This window comes from Triturus cristatus, chromosome 4_1 (genome assembly GCF_964204655.1).
Source record: "Triturus cristatus chromosome 4_1, aTriCri1.1, whole genome shotgun sequence".
In the NCBI taxonomy this organism is placed as follows: domain Eukaryota; kingdom Metazoa; phylum Chordata; class Amphibia; order Caudata; family Salamandridae; genus Triturus; species Triturus cristatus.
Window position 1 is genome coordinate 558975311 of NC_140585.1, and position 19854 is coordinate 558995164.

The following is a 19854-nucleotide window of genomic DNA, read 5'->3' on the forward strand; positions in this document are numbered from 1 at the left end:
ACCTTCTGGAATTGCGGGTAATTCGTTAGGCGCTCAAGACCTTCCTCCCTTCCCGGTCAGTCGGTTCAAGTCCTGACGGACAACACTACAGCGATGTGGTATGTCAACAAGCAGGGAGGAGTGGGGTTGCATTGTCTCTGCAGAGAGGCTCTGCGTCTATGGTCCTGGGCTCAGGACCATCGGATTTGTCTGATGGCAAATCATCTGGTCGGGGTGCTGTACGTGCGGACAGTCTCAGTCGGCAGTTCTCCGCCGATCACGTGTGGAGGCTCCATCCGGAGGTGGTTCGTTACGTCTTTCGGACGTGGGGAACCCCTCGGGTGGACCTGTTCGCCACCCGCAAGAACGCGCACTGCCTGTCATTTTGCAGTCTCCAGTATCCGATGCAGGGGGTGTTGGGGGACGCGTTACAGTTGAGTTGGGGCTCAAACTCCTTTACGCGTTACCTCCCATACCCTTGATTCCTCGGGTTCTGAGGAAAATTCGCCAAGACCGGGCCAAAGTTATTTTGGTTGCCCCGGATTGGCCAAGAAGGGTGTGGTATACAGATCTTCACCACCTCTTCTCTTGCCCTCCGCCTCCCTCTGAGGGCAGACCTCCTCTCGCAGTCGGAGGGGCAGGTTCTACACACCCACCTCCAGAGCTTACACCTTCATGCCTGGAGATTGAACGGGGCAACCTGAATTCCTTCTCTCTCCCGCCTGATGTGGTGGGTGTTATTTTATCAGCCAGGCGACACTCCACCAAGTCCATTTACTCGTATAGGTGGTCTAAGTTTGTTAAATGGTGTGGAGAGAGATCCATTGACCCTTTAAAAGCCCATCTTTCTGATGTGCTTCAGTTTGCTCTTTCCTTGGCCCAGCCGGGCTGGGCTGTGGCCACGGTCAAGGGCTATCTATCGGCCTTATCGGCTTTTCTATGTCTTCCTGATCAACAGTCATTATTTAAGTCTTCGATTGTACTAAGGTTTATCAAGGGCCTTACAAACAAGTTTCCTCCTACTCGTTTTGTAATGCCACAGTGGGACCTTAATCTTTCCTTAACTTTTCTGATGGGGTCCCCGTTTGAGCCTCTTCATAGCTGTCCTCTGAGGCTTTTGTCCTTTAAGACGGTTTTTCTTGTAGCCCTAACCTCGGCAAGGAGGGTGAGTGAGCTTCAAGCTCTTAGTTCTAAACCCCCTTTTCTAACATTACATGCTGAAAGGATGGTACTTGGGACCAGGGCTGCTTTCCTGCCTAAAGTAGTTATTCAGTTTCATTTGGGGCAGTCTATTACTCTCCCTGTTTTTTATCCACCTCCTCATCCCTCCAAAGAGGAGGAAAGACTTCATCATCTGGACCCAAGGAGTGGAAGTTACTTGGACAGAACGAAGGACTTTCGTCCGGACGATCAGCTCTTCGTGGGTTATGTTGGTCATTCCAAAGGAAGAGCGGTGCACAAGCGCACGTTGTCGAGATAGATCATCCTTGCCATCAAGATCTGCTATGCTCTGGCTGGTATGGTTCCTCCTGAGGGTATTAGGGCTCATTCAACTAGAGCTAAATCATCTACTTCTGCTTGGGTCAGGGGTGTTCCTGTGGCAGAAATTTGTAAAGCCGCGACTTGGACCTCCCTCCATACTTTCGCAAAGCATTATTGCTTGGACTCTGAGATGAGGAGGGAGGGCCACTTTGCGCGCTCTGTCTTGCAAGACTTTCTGGTATAGGAAGGTGGACACCCTCCTCTGGGAGTGGGGACTGCTGTGGGAATCTATTCACAAGGTGAGGAATCCACTGGCAGATGGATCCATCAGAAGAACAAGTTACTTACCTTCGGTAACGATTTTTCTGGTGGATACAGTATCTGCCTGTGGATTCCTCACTGGCCCACCCGCCTCCCCGTTGTCCACCTTTGTATACCTTATAAGGTGTCTTGTTTGAGATGTTATTCTGCTTTCTGGCACATTGGTAGGAAATGCTTGTTTGATTTGGCTTTCCTTTTGTTTAGGTACTATGTATATTTCATTGTATATTGTATACTGTGTATACTTTGAATTTGTCGTTGGTCCACCTGTGCGCCTCGAGGGCACGGAAAAAATGGGTGGAACTCACGTCATCACGCCGACGTTGCTCTCTTATGGCTCTGGTGATGTCATACGGAGTCGCGAGCGGAGCCGATGCATTATGACGGCGTCCACGTCGGCGTAGAGAGCTGGGGGAAAAAGTTCTGTGGAATGCTGGCGCAAGGGGTATTCCCAAGGTGAGGAATCCACAGGCAGATACTGTATCCACCAGAAAAATCGTTACCGAAGGTAAGTAACTTGTTCATTAGGTCTACATGTCAATCACCAGAAATTGGCCTCCTCACCAGTAAAGTCCCTTCATTAGCTGGGAGTAACCTTCAATACCTTTAAAGCAAAAGTGTATTCTTCAGAGGAGTGACTGTTCCATACGTCTGAAATGTCAATCTCTAACAATATCCCATCAAATGGTGGGACAAGTGTCCTCTTCTGGGCTCAATGGAGTCATGTTTTCTTCCAGCACCAAATGCCTGTCTTCCTATTAGACTACTTCAAGAGCATTTGAAAGACAAATGCAGCCAATACTCTGGCAGTTGGGAAGACTAGATCATTCTTTCTCTCAAATCAAAAGCCCCTCAAATGGTGATGTTTATTGAAAAGTCTCATCCTCTAAATGCCTTTTCATCAGGCATCTCCATCACATACAATAGTGACTGATGCCTCCCTTTCAGGTTGAGGTGCATACATGGATCCCCTTCAAATACAGGGATCATGGCCCACTAAAGAAAGGACCTACCATATCAATCTTCTAGAACTAGGTGTTAATTTTTCCCTGAAAGATTTCCAGCTGCCCTTCAAGATGAATTCCCTCCTTGTTCAGACTAGACAACACAATAGCAATGAACTCTCTGAACAAACAAGAAGGCACAAGTTCCAAAGTCTTATCAGTGGAAGACCAAACAATATGGAATTGGTTGCTGGCTAGGGACCTGAAGATCACTGCAGCCCATCTACCAGGCATCCAGAATACCCAAGCAGATTCCCTCAGGTCTCCAAGAAAACCCTGAGTGAGTACTAAACAACTCCCTCATTTACAAAGTCTTCTGTGCCTGGAGTTTTCCTCCTATAGATCGCTTCGCAACCGCAAAGAACAAAAAATGCCCAGAATTCGCCTTGGTTTTACTGACCATAGATAATGGTGATTAACCTATGGATCGACTGCTCCAGACAAATGTCTCTGTGCTTTTCAATTGATACCCCTATTCCAGCAGTAATCATCAAGCTGTCTTAGTCAAAAAATGAATTATTTTGATAGCTCCAGAGGGGCCCCGACAGTGGTGGTTTACGGATCTGCTGTACATGTCTGAACATCCACACACAAGGCTTCCATGCAGTTTGGCCCTTCTGATGAAGTTCAGAGGCCAGATGGTTCATCCCAACGTTCCATCGTTGAGTTTGGCAGCATGTCTCCTGCACTCATCATGGACACTTGAATCTGCAACAAGAATGTATGGAAGTTTTGAAACTAGCTAAACATTCATCTACAGGAGCCTCTTACTCTTTCAAATAGAACATATTTGTATCTGGTTTTCTGACAAGAACACAAATTCAACCATGTGCCAAGAAGCTTTGATTCCATACATACTTCATTTGGCCAAATCTGCCAAAACCTCGTTACAACATCTTTTGTAAAGCTGCTTTGCTTTTCTTGTTGCCATAACATCCGCATGTAGGGTTAATGGGTTTCAAGCTTTATGCTCTCATGAACCATACACAATTTTTTATATCAATAAGGTAGTTGAAAGAACTTGTACAGAATGTTTACCCAAAGTAGCTTTGGATTTCCACAATAATCAAGCCATTAATCTACCAACTTTCTTTTTAAAATCCGTCGACTCCAGCAGAAAGATCGCTCCACACTTTATATGTGAGACTGGTCTTAAAATTCTATCTGGATAATGCTAAACCTATTTGTAAGTCCAAACAATTGTTAGTCGATTATGGCACCATATGTACAGGTCCAGCCACATCTAAATCTTTATCCAGGTGGCTAGTTTCTTGCATGTTTTTGTGCTATCAGAAAGCAAACAAAATCTTAACTGGTCTGCCAAAAGTCCATTCTTCTAAAAGTAAAGCAGCAGCAGCTCCTTTGAGGAATATTCCTATTGCTGAACTCTATAAAGCAGCTACATGGAGGTCTATACACACTGCTATGAGACTTAAGGGGGATGGGAGCACACTGCTTCACCTCCCAGCACAGTTCATCCCTTAGCATTATGGTAAATGCAGTTCATTTTAAATGTCTACTTTAGTTTTTGCTGAAGTGGTTCACCAAAGTTGGTGCAGGTTAGTGCTGTCAATCTCTAGACACATGTTTCTGAATACTATCCTTAATCCGTAAAGCTAAAAAACGAAATGTATCTGGGGTTGCTGAGCAAGCTGCCACAATCCGTTCAGGTCTCTGTACCTCTCACAGGCGCAAAGGTTCATCTCTAAAAGCTCGTCAGCTCAATGGCTCATAGGAGCCTTTTCAAACAGAAGGGCTTCCCTTGTGGAGAAGTGTGGTCAATGGTTAGAGCGGCAGACCCTGATGCAGAGTTCTGGCCCGAGACCAGAGTTCAATCCCCCGCCTCGGCGGGTCTTGGATTCAATTTCCTCGGACCTGATAATTCTCGCCTCGGTGCCTATTCTAATCATAAGTCCCACGCTGCAACTCTGGGCAATTGCTTGCTTAATCTCCACAACTGCCCCAGCAGCGCTGGGATGCCTGGCTTCACCATGGGGGTGCCCAGGAGTGGACATTTCACAGGGAAAGGCCAGGAAGGGTTCCACAGCGGTATGAGTAAAAAGCGCCAGGATACCCCCGTTGGGGGTGGCAGTGCGCTGTACATGCACATTTACATTTCACACTTAAGATAACCTTTACACAACACTTTTGTCTTGATTCAAATGCCAGAACAGACACTCGTAGAAGGACAAGCTTTCCTGGGGAATCTTTTTGCTTAGTTGCTCTATGGATCCTCTTTCCCTCTTCATCCGCCTTTTAGGGATGGGCTTGCTACTCTATTCACTGCTTATGATTATCAATGGAGAACCCCTGGAAGAAGGAATGGTTTCTTACCTGTAATCCTAGTTCTCTTGGAAGGGTGGGGGGCATAATCTTAATTAAAATCAGAAACAGAACTGAGGTAACTTCCACCTGATGGACATGATGGGATACTGTAGGGCTTTGAGCCCTTAAAGGTGCACTGTCTGCTTTCATGTGTTTATAACTGCAGCCTATGTATCTACATAATCTAGTCCTTCGTTTCCTTTAAAAGGATTCCTTAAAGACTTATAAGGAAAACATTATATAGCTTCTTGTAATGTTTCCCTGTTTTTGTTGCTAATTTGACATTTTTTTATAGGTAAATTAAAGTGGCCAAAAAGTAAAGATTTATTTTAAAGAAGTGCTGCAGGGTCCCTTCACATGTGCGGGTTGAGTCTATTGAGGCTTAAGATTACAATGGAGATGAGAGAGATAGAGAGCAAGAGCAAGGATTACATGTAAGAAACCATTTCATCTCTCAGTTTATGAAACGGCAGTGTTTTATCATCTGGACTGATGAGAGGAAAAAAAAGGTTTGAACAGTGTCTCTGGTTAATCTTTTCTAATAGTATTGAATTTGTGTTCTTAAGCAATCAGTTGTTTCTAGGGCAGTAAAACCTCTCCTCTAAACATGTTCACCGGCACGGCTTTGCCAAGTTAGTTGAATTTAGTTAATATCCTGTCCTTTGTTTGCTGAAGGCGTGAAGACCTCCGTGTTCTTGTCTTGCATATCTTGTGCAAATATTTTTGACCAAGGTATTTAGGAAGCTACAATATCACTTGTCTTTTAACACTGTTTGCTTTAGAGTGACTAATTATTTGTTCTCTTGTTTTTCTAGGCAAGTTTTGTTTGGTAGCCTGTGAATCTAGTAAACATTAAGCACTGGGGATAGGATTCCTCCAGTGTTGGTATCTTTCACCAATTTACATGAGCACCCGCTACCTAAAGACCAACACCAATACGTTTACTGATAGATTTTTCATGCTATTGGCTATTTGGAACATTTACCCAAACCTTTGGATAGGCCGTTAAGTTGAATTTTGTATAGAATAGCTGCTAATAAACACTGAAAAGACCATTTTCAGCCATAAAAGAGGCCTATAGGTAAATAACGTATACTTGGGCATCACTGTAATCAAATAGTTTAGGTGTGCTTCAGTTACTATTTTATCATCCTGTTGCAAAACAAGTACTATTCTTTTCTTGTGACAGCAGCCAATGTTTATGTATTTTCATTTTCCCTAGTTATTTGAATGACCTGGACAGGATAGCTCACAGCAGTTACATTCCAACCCAGCAGGATGTTCTCAGGACTAGAGTTAAAACTACTGGAATTGTGGAAACCCATTTTACATTTAAAGACCTTCATTTCAAGTAAGTAGTACAATGATTTGTGCATTGCAGTTTGTGTCAATAAGGATAATACTAGTTGATGCTGCATTATGAAGCTGAAACCAAGGGCAACTGTCAACCATTTAGCACTGCATAACTGAAAATGATTTGAAAACTAGAATCTGTATGACGGTCTTTTAAATATACAGAAGTAGGTTCAGAAGACACCTGTAAAAATAATGTGGTGGGATTGTAAACAACTTAATGTTACGTTTTTTAACCATATGCATTTTTCACATCCTTTGACCCACACCCAGCCCCTAAGACTTCATAAAGCCCCTCTAGTCTTTCCCTTAAGATAGTCTTTCCCTTAAGATAGTCTTTGCGCATGTCTTGGTTCCATTTTAATCAGCTCTCTGGGAAGAAGTCTATTCTAAGAATCTCTCGGTGCATTTATTAATTACTTTTGCCCATCTCGGTGCTCTTTAACCACAAAACCGAGCAATCAAAATAATGTATTTCATGTATCTTTATTTTAAACTGAGCTTAGTACCAGTCTTTTACCCGCATAACCGGAGACTTTTTTTAATGGTAATAGTCTGTGACTGAGCACTCTAATTCCTCCAAGATGGGCATTTTGTTCTCAGAAATCTCAGTCCGATTTCTGTAGCTCCTAAGATGAGGTAATACTCTGCTCGAGAAAAGGCAAGCACCCTAAAACAATGACTTTCTCACAAACCAATGTATGTGACTCTTCATGGGTACCCTCCAGACCATGGCACCTTGATTGACTGACACATTCACATATGTAAGGACTTGTCCTATTCTCAGGGATGCCAACACCTGGGATCCTGAAGCTCATGTTCATATATTTGTATGTGTGTGTGTATGGATGTACGAAGCTTTTTAGTAGAAAGGTATTAATTAGTAGAGAAAATAAGGCTTTGCAGCCTATGATCAGTCTAAACCTGGCCAAATTGTATTCATTTTAAAAAGAAACTGAATAGTCACTACATTATCAAAGTGATTTAAAACATCTTTCTGAAACTTTCTTTTTTTAAAGGAAAAGTGGTGAAATGAAGGGCAATGTTAACAGGCAGAATGCTCAATACATGAGAACAAACTGGTACTGTGCCTTTAATGGATAAAGTCTGGGAATTAATATAACGCAGTATCAGGATTTACATTCTTACATTTTGAGATTTCAGCTGTTTTAATGATTTGTTTATTTTGTAGAATGTTTGATGTGGGAGGGCAGCGTTCGGAAAGAAAAAAGTGGATCCACTGCTTTGAAGGAGTAACTGCAATAATATTTTGTGTGGCCCTAAGTGATTATGACCTAGTACTAGCGGAGGATGAAGAAATGGTAAGTACAAACTATTTGAAGAATTTGAAATGTAGTCCTTGAATGAAATATTTTTGTAAGGATAGCAGCCTTTGCAGACTGTAGCATTGCTCTCGCTGGTGAGTTTAACTACAGAGTGTTTTTTCCGATTCTTAACTCTAAAACGCTCAAATGCTTGTCAGCTACATCATAGAGACTCAAACTGTTCTAAAGTAGAATGACCAGAAAGATTGTGAAAACCAGGCCCACTAAATTTCACATCTCACTTGGGTTTTTTGTTACTTGAATGTTAACCCTTTGGAAAGCTCCCCAGCTTGGCTGAGATGCCGTCTATAAGCTTTAAAGCAGTTTTCTTTCACCTTTCTTTGATGCCTTTTTAATCCATTTATTTTGCCTTTTGCCCTATTGAATTTGACATTTGTAGGGGTTTCCCTAGGCTTCATTTTAATGCCTGTGGTTTACTGTGTTCATGAGCCTGTTAAAAAGTTTAGTCTTGCTGTGCAATACCTTGGCTTTTGCCTCAGCCTTTAGAATCTCCAGTTCTTCATTTTGTGCCATCTTATATTGGTTTGGCTTAGTTTCTTAAAGCTGTTGAAATCGGAACAATATGTTGAATTTACCCCTGCGCACTGCTGCAGACTGTCAAAACAGTATTTCTTCCTTTAAGAATTTTCTTTTGCGATTGTACTGCAAGGTCTGTGAAATAAGTATGGTAAGAGCATTTATCCCCTTCTGAGTTGAAGCATGCTGAGTATTCATCCTAAGTTCCAGGTCCCCTATCTTTGCACCTGTGGTGACCTCTCATGGGTCCTTTTACCCCCCTCAAACGTTTTCCACGCTGTGACATAAGGTATAAAGTGAACAGCGTTTCTGCAATGTCCTGAAAACAATCTCTGTCCATTCAAGAACATTTTCATGATTTTTCACAATGCTGGTTAGTCGCTTCATTTTTTTTCTGAGCATTTTAAACAATCTTTAACATTTTAAGAGCATCCAGTCAAGCTACCCAGGGCCCTGTTCCAGGCCGTTTGCAGTTTTTTAGGTCAGTTAGCTAAGTAAAATGTTTTTGCCTCAATAGTTTGACATATCCTGTGAACAAAGATTGAGTTTCAAATGAGACTACTGCTCCTTCCAAATGGATTTAATAAGACGATTTATGACGTTTCTCCCACATAATGCAGTCTTTCATGCGTTGTTCAGCCTTCTCTGTATGCTATGTTATGTTATGTTATGTTATGTTATGTTATGTTAAATAAATTTATAGGGGCGCAACTAACACCATTAGGTTTCTTGGCGCCAAAGTAAAGAGAGCAGAAGATAGCGCAAAGGCCGTTTATTGATAAGATTCTGTGAAAAGAAAAGTTTTAAGGGCAGATCTGAAGCTGGGGTACGAAGTGGTCAATCTCAGGGACAAGGGGAGGGAGTTCCAAAAAGTGGGAGCCAGGAAGGAGAACTTGAGCCCGCCGTGTTTCTTCCTCTTATATCTAGGGATGGAAAGCAAGACCATTTGGGAAGACCGGAGAGTGCGGGAAGGGACGTAGGATTGAAGAAGGGAAGAAATAAAGAGGGGGCCCTGGCCGGCTAGAAATTTGTAAATGATACAACCCAGCTTGAACTTACAGCGGGCGGCTACAGGGAGCCAATGAAGGCTCTTTAGGAGGGGACGGACATGATGATCTCTAGGGAGGCAGTGGATCAGGCGGGCAGCCTGATTCTGGATCAGCTGAAGCCGCCTGAGTTGGTAGGCTGGGATGCCTACATAGAGCGCGTTGGCGTAGTCTAACCTCGATATTACAAGCGCCATCAGGGCCAAGGTAAGAGCCTCGGAAGTAAGTAGCCGGGAGATTTTCTTAATTTTCCTTAATTGGAAATGGCTGGAGGAGACTACCGCGCTAATCTGGGGCGTCATGGAGAGATTACTACTGATGACGACTCCCAGACTTTTAACACAGTTGGCGGGGCTAGGTGGACTGCCAAGGCTGAGAGGCCAAAAAGAAGAATCCCAAGGGTTGAGGGGACCCCCGACAAGAACGAGTTCGGTCTTGTCGGGGTTGAGCTTCAGATGGTTTGAGCTCATCCAGTTGCTGATAAAGCACAGGGTATTTTGAAAGGTGGCAATAGAGTCAGCAGAGGAGTTGATGTTGAAAATTAGTTGTATGTCATCAGCATAATTGAATGCTGTGACATTGAACTGACGGAGGGCGCGGATAAGTGGGGAAAGATACAAATTAAAAAGGAGGGGGGAGAGGGAAGAGCCTTGTGGGACACCACAGGACAGTTTGACCTGGGAGGCAGTAAACTGGGATAGTCTGACAGCTTGATGGCGTTGGGTCAGAAAGGATCGGACCCAGGCCAGAGCGGTGCGCTGGATGCCAGCCTCCCTGACACGATCGACCAAAATTTGATGGTCGACCGTGTCAAAGGCGGCCGACAAGTCCAGGAGGACCAAGGCCTGGCAGATGTTCACGTCCGCGCCCCTGCGCAGTTCCTCCATAACAGAAAGGATGACTGCTTCTGTTGAGTGCGCAGGTCTGAATCCAGCCTGCTGGGGGTCCAGTACACCAGATTCTTCCACAAAGGAGCTGAGAGCGTGAGTGACGTGCGACTCTAGAACTTTGCTAAGATAGGGAAGAAGAGAGATAGGGCGAAAGTTGCTCATGATGGAAGGGTCTGCCGAAGGTTTTTTGAGGATGGCAACCACCTCGGCCTGTTTGAAGGGTTCCGGAACCTCCCCTATGGCTAGAGAGTTGTTCAAGAGGGCAAGGGGGGGGTCAGGACAGGCGGTAAAAACTTCTCGAAGGACCGAGGGGAGGCAACAATCGCTGGGAGAGCCAGAAGAGACGTTGTGTAGGAGTGAGAGAAAGTTATCCTTGGAAATAGGAGGGAAGTGAGTAAAGGTGTGTGTGGGAGAATAACTGGGGACACAAAAGGATGTAGGGGCAGGTGGGGAGGTGGAAATGCTAGTTTTAATTTTGGTGATTTTCTCCACAAAGAATTGATTAAGAGTCGCACAAGGATTGAGAAGGGAGAGGGGCTAAGATGACTCTTTCCGGGTTGGATAATTCATCCACTATAGAAAAAATATCTTTAGATTTATTGGATGAGTTTAAAATTTTACCTGAGAAGTAGCATGATTTAGCCACAGTAATAGCGTTCTTGTACTCCTTCAGCCGAGACGAGAAGATAATTTTCGATTCGGGGGAGTAATCCCGGCGCCAGCGTCTCTCTGCCTGGCGGAGAGTAAGTTTGTGTGCGCGGAGCTCAGCGGTAAACCACTTTTGAGCATCGTGCCTGCGCCTTGTCTTAACCGGTTTTAGTGGTGCCACAGAGTCGGCCGCGGCGGTAAGCCAGTGTGTGAGGGTTTTGGACTGAAGGTCGATAGAGATGTTGGGTCCGGTCATGAGTGGGGGTGAAGAACTCAGGAGAGCCGTAAGTTTGTTAAGGTCGGCTTTATTCCAATTGCGCGCCAGGAAATTGGATTGGTGGGCAGCGGTGATAGGGGAAGACAGGAATACGGAGAAAGTGATGAGGTGATGGTCAGACCAGAGACAAGGGGCGATGAGGGGAGCAGAGATGGCAAGAGAGGTGGTCCAGACTTGGTCTAAAATGTGGCCTTTAACATGTGTGGGTGCATGTATATGTTGAGTGCAGTTAAGGCTCAACATTAGGTCAGAAAAAGCACGCGAATCAGCAGTTTCATGAGTGTCTGATGGCCAGTAATTAAAATCGCCCATGATCAACACGTTGGAATTGCTGATGGTAAGCTGGGTGATCATGTTACCGAACAGGATAGAAAAGTCAGGCATAGATTGAGGGGGGCGATAGGTCAACACACAGATGAGTGAAGACCCAGGCTGCTCCAGTCTTAATACGAGACAGTCTGTCGAGGCGATACTAGGAAAGAACACTGGGGAGAACCTAATGGGGTGTCTGATGATGGCTGCAACGCCGCCGCCCGCTTTACCAGCAGGGCGGTTGGTCTGCAGGATGTAGTAGCCTGGGGGAATGGCCGCCAGAACGTCAGGAGATGAATCGTCAGTGAGCCAGGTCTCGGTCAAGAACAGGACATCAGGCTGTTCCGAGTCCAGGAGGTAAAATATTTCTGATTGATGACAGACCAGGGACCGGGTGTTAAGATACATCACAGATAATGGGGAGGAAGTAGAGCGAGGGAGAGACTGGGCCCGGGACGCGGGATTTGAAGAATGGACGCCATTATCGAAAAAGATAGGGGAAATTTCCGGGAACGAGGTTCTAGTCGTGAACAGATTATGAAGAAGCAGTTTCGGTACGGAGAGGGGGGGTGGGAGGGCAGGATCATGAGCACAGACTAGAAAGGAGCGAGTGTAGATGAGTAAGGGAGCAGAGTGACATGCCCCGTGCCCCGGCCTGCCGCGGACGGGCGCAGACGGGCTTAACTCAGGCGCAACTCCGGCGCGCCTACGTCGCGCCCGCTGCGCTCGTCCGCTGCGCCGACACATGGAGGCCGTTTAAATAGGGGCGGAGCGAGGGTGGAGTTCAGGGCTCCACTCCAATCAAACGATCCCAATCAAAGATGGCGGCCGCTACCGGCGGGGACCGGCGATCTCAAACAGCCCCCAGCCAGCAGAATACCTGGAATGATAAGGTATAGCTATTTTACCTGCATAACAAAAGTACAGGGGTTGCCAATAAAAGTTTTAAAACCCTCGCGTAGGGTGAAAGCGCCGACCGCTCGAATCAGCGGGACGCTGCACAGTAAAATTGAGGAGATGCAGGAAAAGGTTCTGAGAGCTCTCTAAGAGTCTGCGCGCCAGCCCACTGCTAACACTTTTTAGTTAAGTACCTTCTTTGGTCCTGTACTAGGTTTATCCGAGTTGCGTCCTCCGGTCTTAAACTGGGCCCTACCAAGTTGTTCCCATGTGTATTTAATTGGCACGGTGAGGGAGTGTTTCTCCAGGAAGTGACTTGGTTGCCCTATCCTTGCAATTCTCCGCACCCTTATCCTCCTCCCACCAAGGCATATTTTTTAAAGGCCACGGCTACAGTACCTTTTGGTTACTGAACTTTTCGTTGACCCTTTTATCTACACAGCAGTGTTCTTCTGAGTGCCCCTTAGTGCCCTCCTTGACTAAACTTTTTGTGCCCTTTTACATACTGGACTGTATCTGATGCATAGTTTCCCGACATTGCATTGGACCTCTCCTAGCTAGAATACTCCCTTCACAAGCCCGTTGTGAGGTTGCTTCTCAAGTGCTCCTATTTTGCCAATTTATCTTTGCCAATGGCATGCATTTCATGAATCCTTGGTACTAAACGCAAGACTTACCCTGTCTGCTCTAATTCTTTTCAGGTTATCCTACCTTGAAGGTGCAGGTTATTGGAGAGTAAAGCAAAGGTGTTTGGATTGATAACCTCTTCCCTGGTGACTCGCAAGCTTTGTGTGACGCAGAAACTGGTTAAAAATGGGAAACAGTCACATACACACCCAGTTTCCTGGTCTGCCCAACTTTTGGAACTGGCAGGAAAGATGTCGTATATCGGGGCACTTAGTCTATGCCCTGGCGCATTTTGAGCCCTAAAGGGCTTCGTTTCACTTGTGTGTTTAGGTGGAGCCCCATTTGAGAACCTGACGTTGGGTCCAGCCTAGAGATGCAGGACAAATATCTAAAGAAGAGTGTAGATAGCTTGATGGACTGTTAAACGACAGGAAGGTCAAGAACCATCTGAAAATTGGTGACTTTTGTGTATGGGCCATCAGCCATACCATGAAACCGTGATCCGTCACAATCTTAAAATGACTGCTCAGCAACTTACACATATACTCCACAGCCCACCTCAGAGGTTGACACTCCTTTCCTACTGTAGCATATGGGAGCTCATTGGGAAGATGTTTCCTGCTTGCAAACTATACAGGATGAAACTAGTCTGGAAACTGCTAAGCTAATACCTGAAATGTCGGTCTGTAGAAAAACATGGACGGGAGAGGACAGTGCTGGAATTCTGCTTCCTGTGAATGGACCATGGAATCTTGCTGGGAGCATTCTTCTCGAGTAAATATGTAAGGGACGCAGCCATATCTAAAAAAAAAAAAAGTGACTGATGTCCCTGATCGCCTGTTTTGGTACTATGTTGTGGAATCCCTGCCACAGCCTCTACTTTATCTACTTTGGTTGAATGTTGAACCATCACCAAGTAAATCCCCAGATATCTAAATTGTTTCACTTCAAGAATACACGTATTTGGGTTGGATGTTAGCTGTACTTGTCAGTGGTCGACACTAACTTTCCAGGTGTTTGCCCCATGAGGGCCTTTAAATATTATCTAGATGAACCTGCATGAGCTACTCCAAGGTTTTTAACAACATGTCCAGGAGACACTGAAACATTGCTGGTGCCCCAGTTGTACACAAAAGGTATTACTTGAATTGGAACAGTCTTTGTGGTTTGAGGAAGGCTGTTGTGTACTGAGCAGTGAATCGATAGGGCACCTGTCGCTATCCATTTCCAGGGTGCTGGACCCTGCTACCAGTCTTTCAAGAAGCACTGCCATTCATTAATAAGTTAATCTACCCTGGGCCTGCCATATTCCCTGGTTGGAAGTCCACATCAAAGCATATGGTACTATCAAAACAAAAGAATACCAATCACTATTCAGGGGCTCATTAATCTCAGTCTTACATGGTTTGAAGTTGCTGATTTACTGCCTCATTACATACTTCAAGATCCCATATAGGCATACTCTGACTTGGATTTCCGAATTGCATTCAGTCTTATTCCCGATCTGTGAACTTAAAACTGAGAGAATAGAACATCTTTTCTTCTTTCAGCAGTAATTGTTCGAGGCATGTGTACTGTAGATCCAAATGCTTTGCATAAGTCCGTCCTCTAGTGTTGGGCTCGGATGGTTCCAAGTTGTTTGTGTTCCAAGAAGTTTTCTTTCAGCCATGAGACTGTGTGACTCCTCTTATTGGGTATACTGCGCATGGTCATTGACCACATCATCGGATTGTTATTTTACGCTTATTGGTTCGGATATAGTATTTTGTGCTCTGGGTTCGAGTCTCTTTCGGTCTTGGATATGTATCTCAACAGTATTGTTTTCGATCAGTATAGTATACATATCCTACTAGGTTTCGCAGCCGTATTTCGACTCGTCTCTTTGGCCTATGCGCCACGCCTGGGCAGGCAGCACTTTTCCATTTTGAACAAGATTGAGTGGCCTGCTAATTGAACACACTCTGCTCCGTTTCTGTCTGAAGTGCCACTCCAAATACCCTCACACCGACCAACATCCTGTTTGCAACTAAGGTCTCACGCCCGAATATCGAGAGAACACCTGTGAGGCCTGTATGTCTTTTCGGTCTCGAAAGACTTTTAGCGATCGAAGGGCTAGACGACCAGAGATGCAGCACAAGCAAATGGGTGAAGTCCCAAACATCTTCGGTTGATAAGAGGTGGATGAAGAGGCTTCGGTGGCACCAGAAGAATCCCTTTCCATACATGACTCCGATTCAGGGTCTCAGTCCGAAGAGGACTCTGCCCCTCTTCAGCCAGCACAAAAGCAACATATCAGGAGTACTTCTACCCCTAATCCGAAATCCAAATCCTCAGTCTTCACTGAGAGAACTGCTTACGGGCTGCCACTGCACACCAGCTATTGTTTGCACTGAAAACATGACTCTGAACACGCTCCCCCTGGCTCCGAACGTTTGGCCTACAGCAGGGGCCTCTGTATCTCTTCCATCCGTGACCGAAACATCTTACTCTTAGGTTTCAGCACTGCAAAAAAAAAAGACTTGTTCTTTCGGAATCTAACCTTCCTCCATCAAAGACACAGCTTCCTCCACCGACATGCTTAATGTCTGGTCCAATATCTCCCCCAGAGCCAATCCACAAGTAATTTCACCAAAAGCTCGATCTGAAACCAAAACCCCTTCAAATTCAGCCTGGGACAAAAAAAAATATGGTTCAGCCACCAAAACAAAAACCTCCTAAGAAGCAGTTGAGTTTTGAGAAGGCTTTGGACGTTCCTTTTCAAGCTCTAAAGAAGAAAAGCAAGGATGCTGCAACTAGTCCATTGCACATTCCAGTTCTTTTTTCACTTGAGCCGCAATCAACACCTCCACCACCTCACTCCCCACAATTGTCTGAGGTTGGTAATATGTCTGTCAACAGTAGATGAGGATCAAGCCATTCCAGGTGACACAACCAGGGCATCCTTGGGAGGATTAAAATATTGCTTCTAATCTTGACACTGATCCTGATTTATACCCTAGCGGTCTATCACCACCTGATGATGCATGTGCTTATCAGGATCTTATAGTCAGAGCAGCCACTTTCCGTCAGGTACCTTTATATAAGGACTCTTTGGTAGTAACCAATGCTAGTATAAGGGCTAACTCTCAAACCACTGGGGAAGAACTACCACCAGAAAAACAATCCACACTTATGGATGCTTCTGGTAAGAGTTGCGGCACAAGCAGCTAAATATTGGTGTATAGCTAATAGCCAAGCATTAATAGCAAGGTGCAACAGTGCCCTCTGGGACGAAATGAAGGGCATTCTCCAATATCTCCCAGAGGACCACAGAAAAAGAGGTCAAACGATTGAAGGCATGCATGGTTGAGGGTGTCAGATTTCAAAAATCGGGTACAACAGACTATATTGAACCTCTCATTTGACAACGAACATCTTAGGCCCCAAGGTAGACAGTCCTTGAAAAAATGAAAGGCCACAGGTAGCAAAATCAATAGGAGCTCTACAAACACCTACAGAGGTTCCTTTTGTATGTCCAATTTTAAACCAGGGGCAAGAACAGCTTCCATAGATACCTCTGCTTCACAATATAAAAGTCCGGGACAAACCAACAACTAAGACCTTCTGCACAGGTAACACTTTTAAATGAAGAGTTAGAGGGAACAATGCACGTTCCTCAAATACCAACAAGAACAAACTTGACCCCTACCTTTCCCCCACAACACCAAACCGCAGTTGTGGGGTCGCCCTCAACAGATTCTCTAAAACAAAGTCAATTACAACAGACCAATGGGTCTTAGACATTTTCCAACATGGTTATTGTCTGGAACTCATAACTCCTCCAAATATTCTACCCCGCAAGCACAAACTATCCATGCAATACCAAATCCTTCTGCAACACGAAATAACAGCTCTGGTGCAGAAAGGAGCAAAATAACAAATTTCACGGGACAGGAGTGTATTCACTATACTTCTCTATTCCCAAAAAGGGTCGATCTCTTAGATTCTAGATCTTCGACCACTTAATCATTACATCATTTCAAAGCATTTCCATATGGTCACTCTTCAAGAGATCATCCCTTTATTCTAAAAAGGAGACTCCATGACAGCCTTATATCTAAAGGCCGCCTATATGCGTATGCCAATTAATCCTGCACACAGAAAAAACACAGATTTTCTATTTCAGGGAAATCCTTATCAGCTCAAATCTTCCCTTTGGAATCACTACAGCACCAAGAGTATTCCCAAAGTGCTTAGCAGTTGTGATAGCACATCTGCGTAGGGTAAACATTTACGTCTTCTCTTATCTAGACGACTGGCTAATCAAAGCAAATACATTCATACTTTGCGAACACAGCACTAAAAAAACCCTAGATTTACTGCATCAACTAGGGTTTACTGTCGACCTGCAAAAATCTCATCTACAGCCAACTACCACTAAAGCATTTCTAGGGGCCACGCCCAACACAAATCTACTGTTGGCATCCCCAAACAGACTGAATACGCAATATACTAACATTAATTCAACAATTTCAAACAAACTCACACTCCAGCCAAAATACTTTGGACTTGTGGGCATGGCATCTTGTATTTACGTAGTCCCACATGCCAGACACAACTTGAGAACTCTACAACAATGTCTCTCCCAGCAATGGACTCGGTCACTGGGTCAACTTCATGATTTAGTGCTGGTAAACAACTGCATGCATCCCTCGCCGCAATGGTGGAATCCACAAAATCTATTCAAAGGGCAGCAGTTTCAAGACCAAGTTCCCCAATTAATAGGTTCATCTGGAACATGATGGGGAGCACATCCCCACAATCTTACTATTCAGGGACTATGGGATTCCAGACACAAATCTCCATATCAATCATCTAGAGTTGCAGGCTGTTCGAGTGATCAAAGCCTTCCTAAGTCACCTACAACAGAGTTGTCCTTATTCGAACAGACAATATGACAGCAATGTATTATTTACAAAAACAAGGGGTGGGGCACATACTCCAATTACTCACTTAGCTAAAATTATGGAAGTTAGCAATACACACCAACATTTATATATTAGGAGAGCATGTCCCAGGAAGAAGTAATCCGATTGTGGACTTTCTGAGCAGATCGCAACAAATCCAGGAATGGGAAATTCACCCCATTGTTCTTCAACCTTACTTTCACAAATGGGGATTTCCAGAGATAAACTTGTTTGCAACAAAAGATAACATTAAATGCCCACACTTCACAAGCAGATATCACCACCATCAGCCAAAGGCAATGCTCTGTGGATGAACTGTTCAGGGATATTTGCATACATTTTCCACCTCTCCCACTACTACCATTAGTGGTGAGGAAACTCAGGCAAACATCGCTCACCATGATACTAATTGCGCTCACCTGGGCTTGACAACCACGGTTCTCAACACTGAACTCTAGTCCCACACAAGAAGTTTCATCTGAACCCAGACCATCTCGCGCAGAACCATGGAAAAACAAAGACCTCCCTATCGCAAAGAAATTAATCTTGCAATTTGGCTCCTAAAGTCTTAGACTTTGGATACCTAAATTTGCCTCCAGACTGTATGAACATTCTTAAAGAAGCTCGTAAACCAACTACAAGGCTGTTATGCAGCAAAACAAACATTTTGTCATATTCTATCAACAAAACGTTAATCCTCTTCAAACAAAGGTACACACACTTATTTTATACAGATTTTCATTTACAAACAGCTGGATTAGCATATACTTCTATAAGACTACATCTTGCAGCTATTGCTGCATATCTCCAGAATAGTCAACACCTATCAGTTTAAAATTCCTGTTATATAAACTTTCATGGAGGGACTTAAAAGAATAATTCCTCCTAGATTTCCACCTACCCCAGCATGAAATTTTAACATTGTCCTAACAAGATTAATGGGTCCTCCTTTTGAATCATTACATTGTCAATTGCAATAGCTCAAATGGAAACTTGCGTTTTTTAATTGTTATTACTTAGAGTTGGTGAAATTCAGGCATTAACCCTAGAAGAGCCTTTCTTTCAACTACACAAGGAAAGGGTAGTGCTTAGAACTAACCCTAAATTGTTACCAAATGTAGTTTGCAGTTTTCATATCAATCAATCCATTGATTTACCTGTGTTTTTCCACAATTTGACATAGTTGCAGAAAGAACATTACACACTTAAGATGTAAAAAGGGCATTGATAGGACTAAATCATTTAGAAAAACTAAAGAATTGTTAGTTGCCTTTGCACCTCATTTACGAAAAGCAATTTCTAAAGCGGGCATTTCAAGATGAATAGTTAAATCCATACAGGCATGCTACGCAAAGGCTAAACTTTTACCTGATGCGCCAAAAGCCCACTCATCTAGGAAAATTGCCTTTTTTTTAGGAAGCATTCCTATTGCTGGTATTTGCAAAGCAGCAACATGGTCTACTCCACACACCTTCACAAAGCATTATTGTGTGGATGGATTTGCACACCAGCAAGCCAGTGCTGGTCAGGCATTACTTAAGACTCTTTTTCAGACAACTGCATCCCCCACAAGTTAACCACTGCCTAGGGAGGGGGACTACTTTAGTCTTAGCAAAGCATGTGTATCTACAGGACACATGCCTCAAACTGATTGTTACCCTGTAGGCATCTGTTCTTGGCATGTAGTGCTGTAGATTCACATGTGCCATCCCTCCTCCCCAAATTCTTGTGTAGGTTGCAGCTTATACTTTATCACATACCAACGCATGGTCATCTCAATGCTTGCATACACAGCATTCTTTACATTCTCACCTTCCCATTGCAAAAAATCTGAAGATTGCATTGATGACCATGTGCAGTATTCCCAAGAGAAGTCATACAACCT

General features: G+C 44.2%; 1 protein-coding gene across 2 annotated transcripts in view; it reads left to right on the forward strand.

Annotated features, from left to right (window-relative positions):
• Nucleotides 1–19854, forward strand: part of GNAI1 (G protein subunit alpha i1) — a 289814-nt gene that overhangs the window by 159829 nt on the left and 110131 nt on the right. For both annotated transcript variants that reach the window (XR_014981294.1, XM_085652880.1), the window contains exons 5-6: nucleotides 6334–6462; nucleotides 7657–7786. Coding sequence is in view for 1 of the 2 variants with exons in the window: in XM_085652880.1 (XP_085509006.1) it covers nucleotides 6334–6462; nucleotides 7657–7786 (259 nt within the window). In the remaining variant the exon portion in view is untranslated. The remainder of the gene's footprint in view (nucleotides 1–6333; nucleotides 6463–7656; nucleotides 7787–19854) is intronic.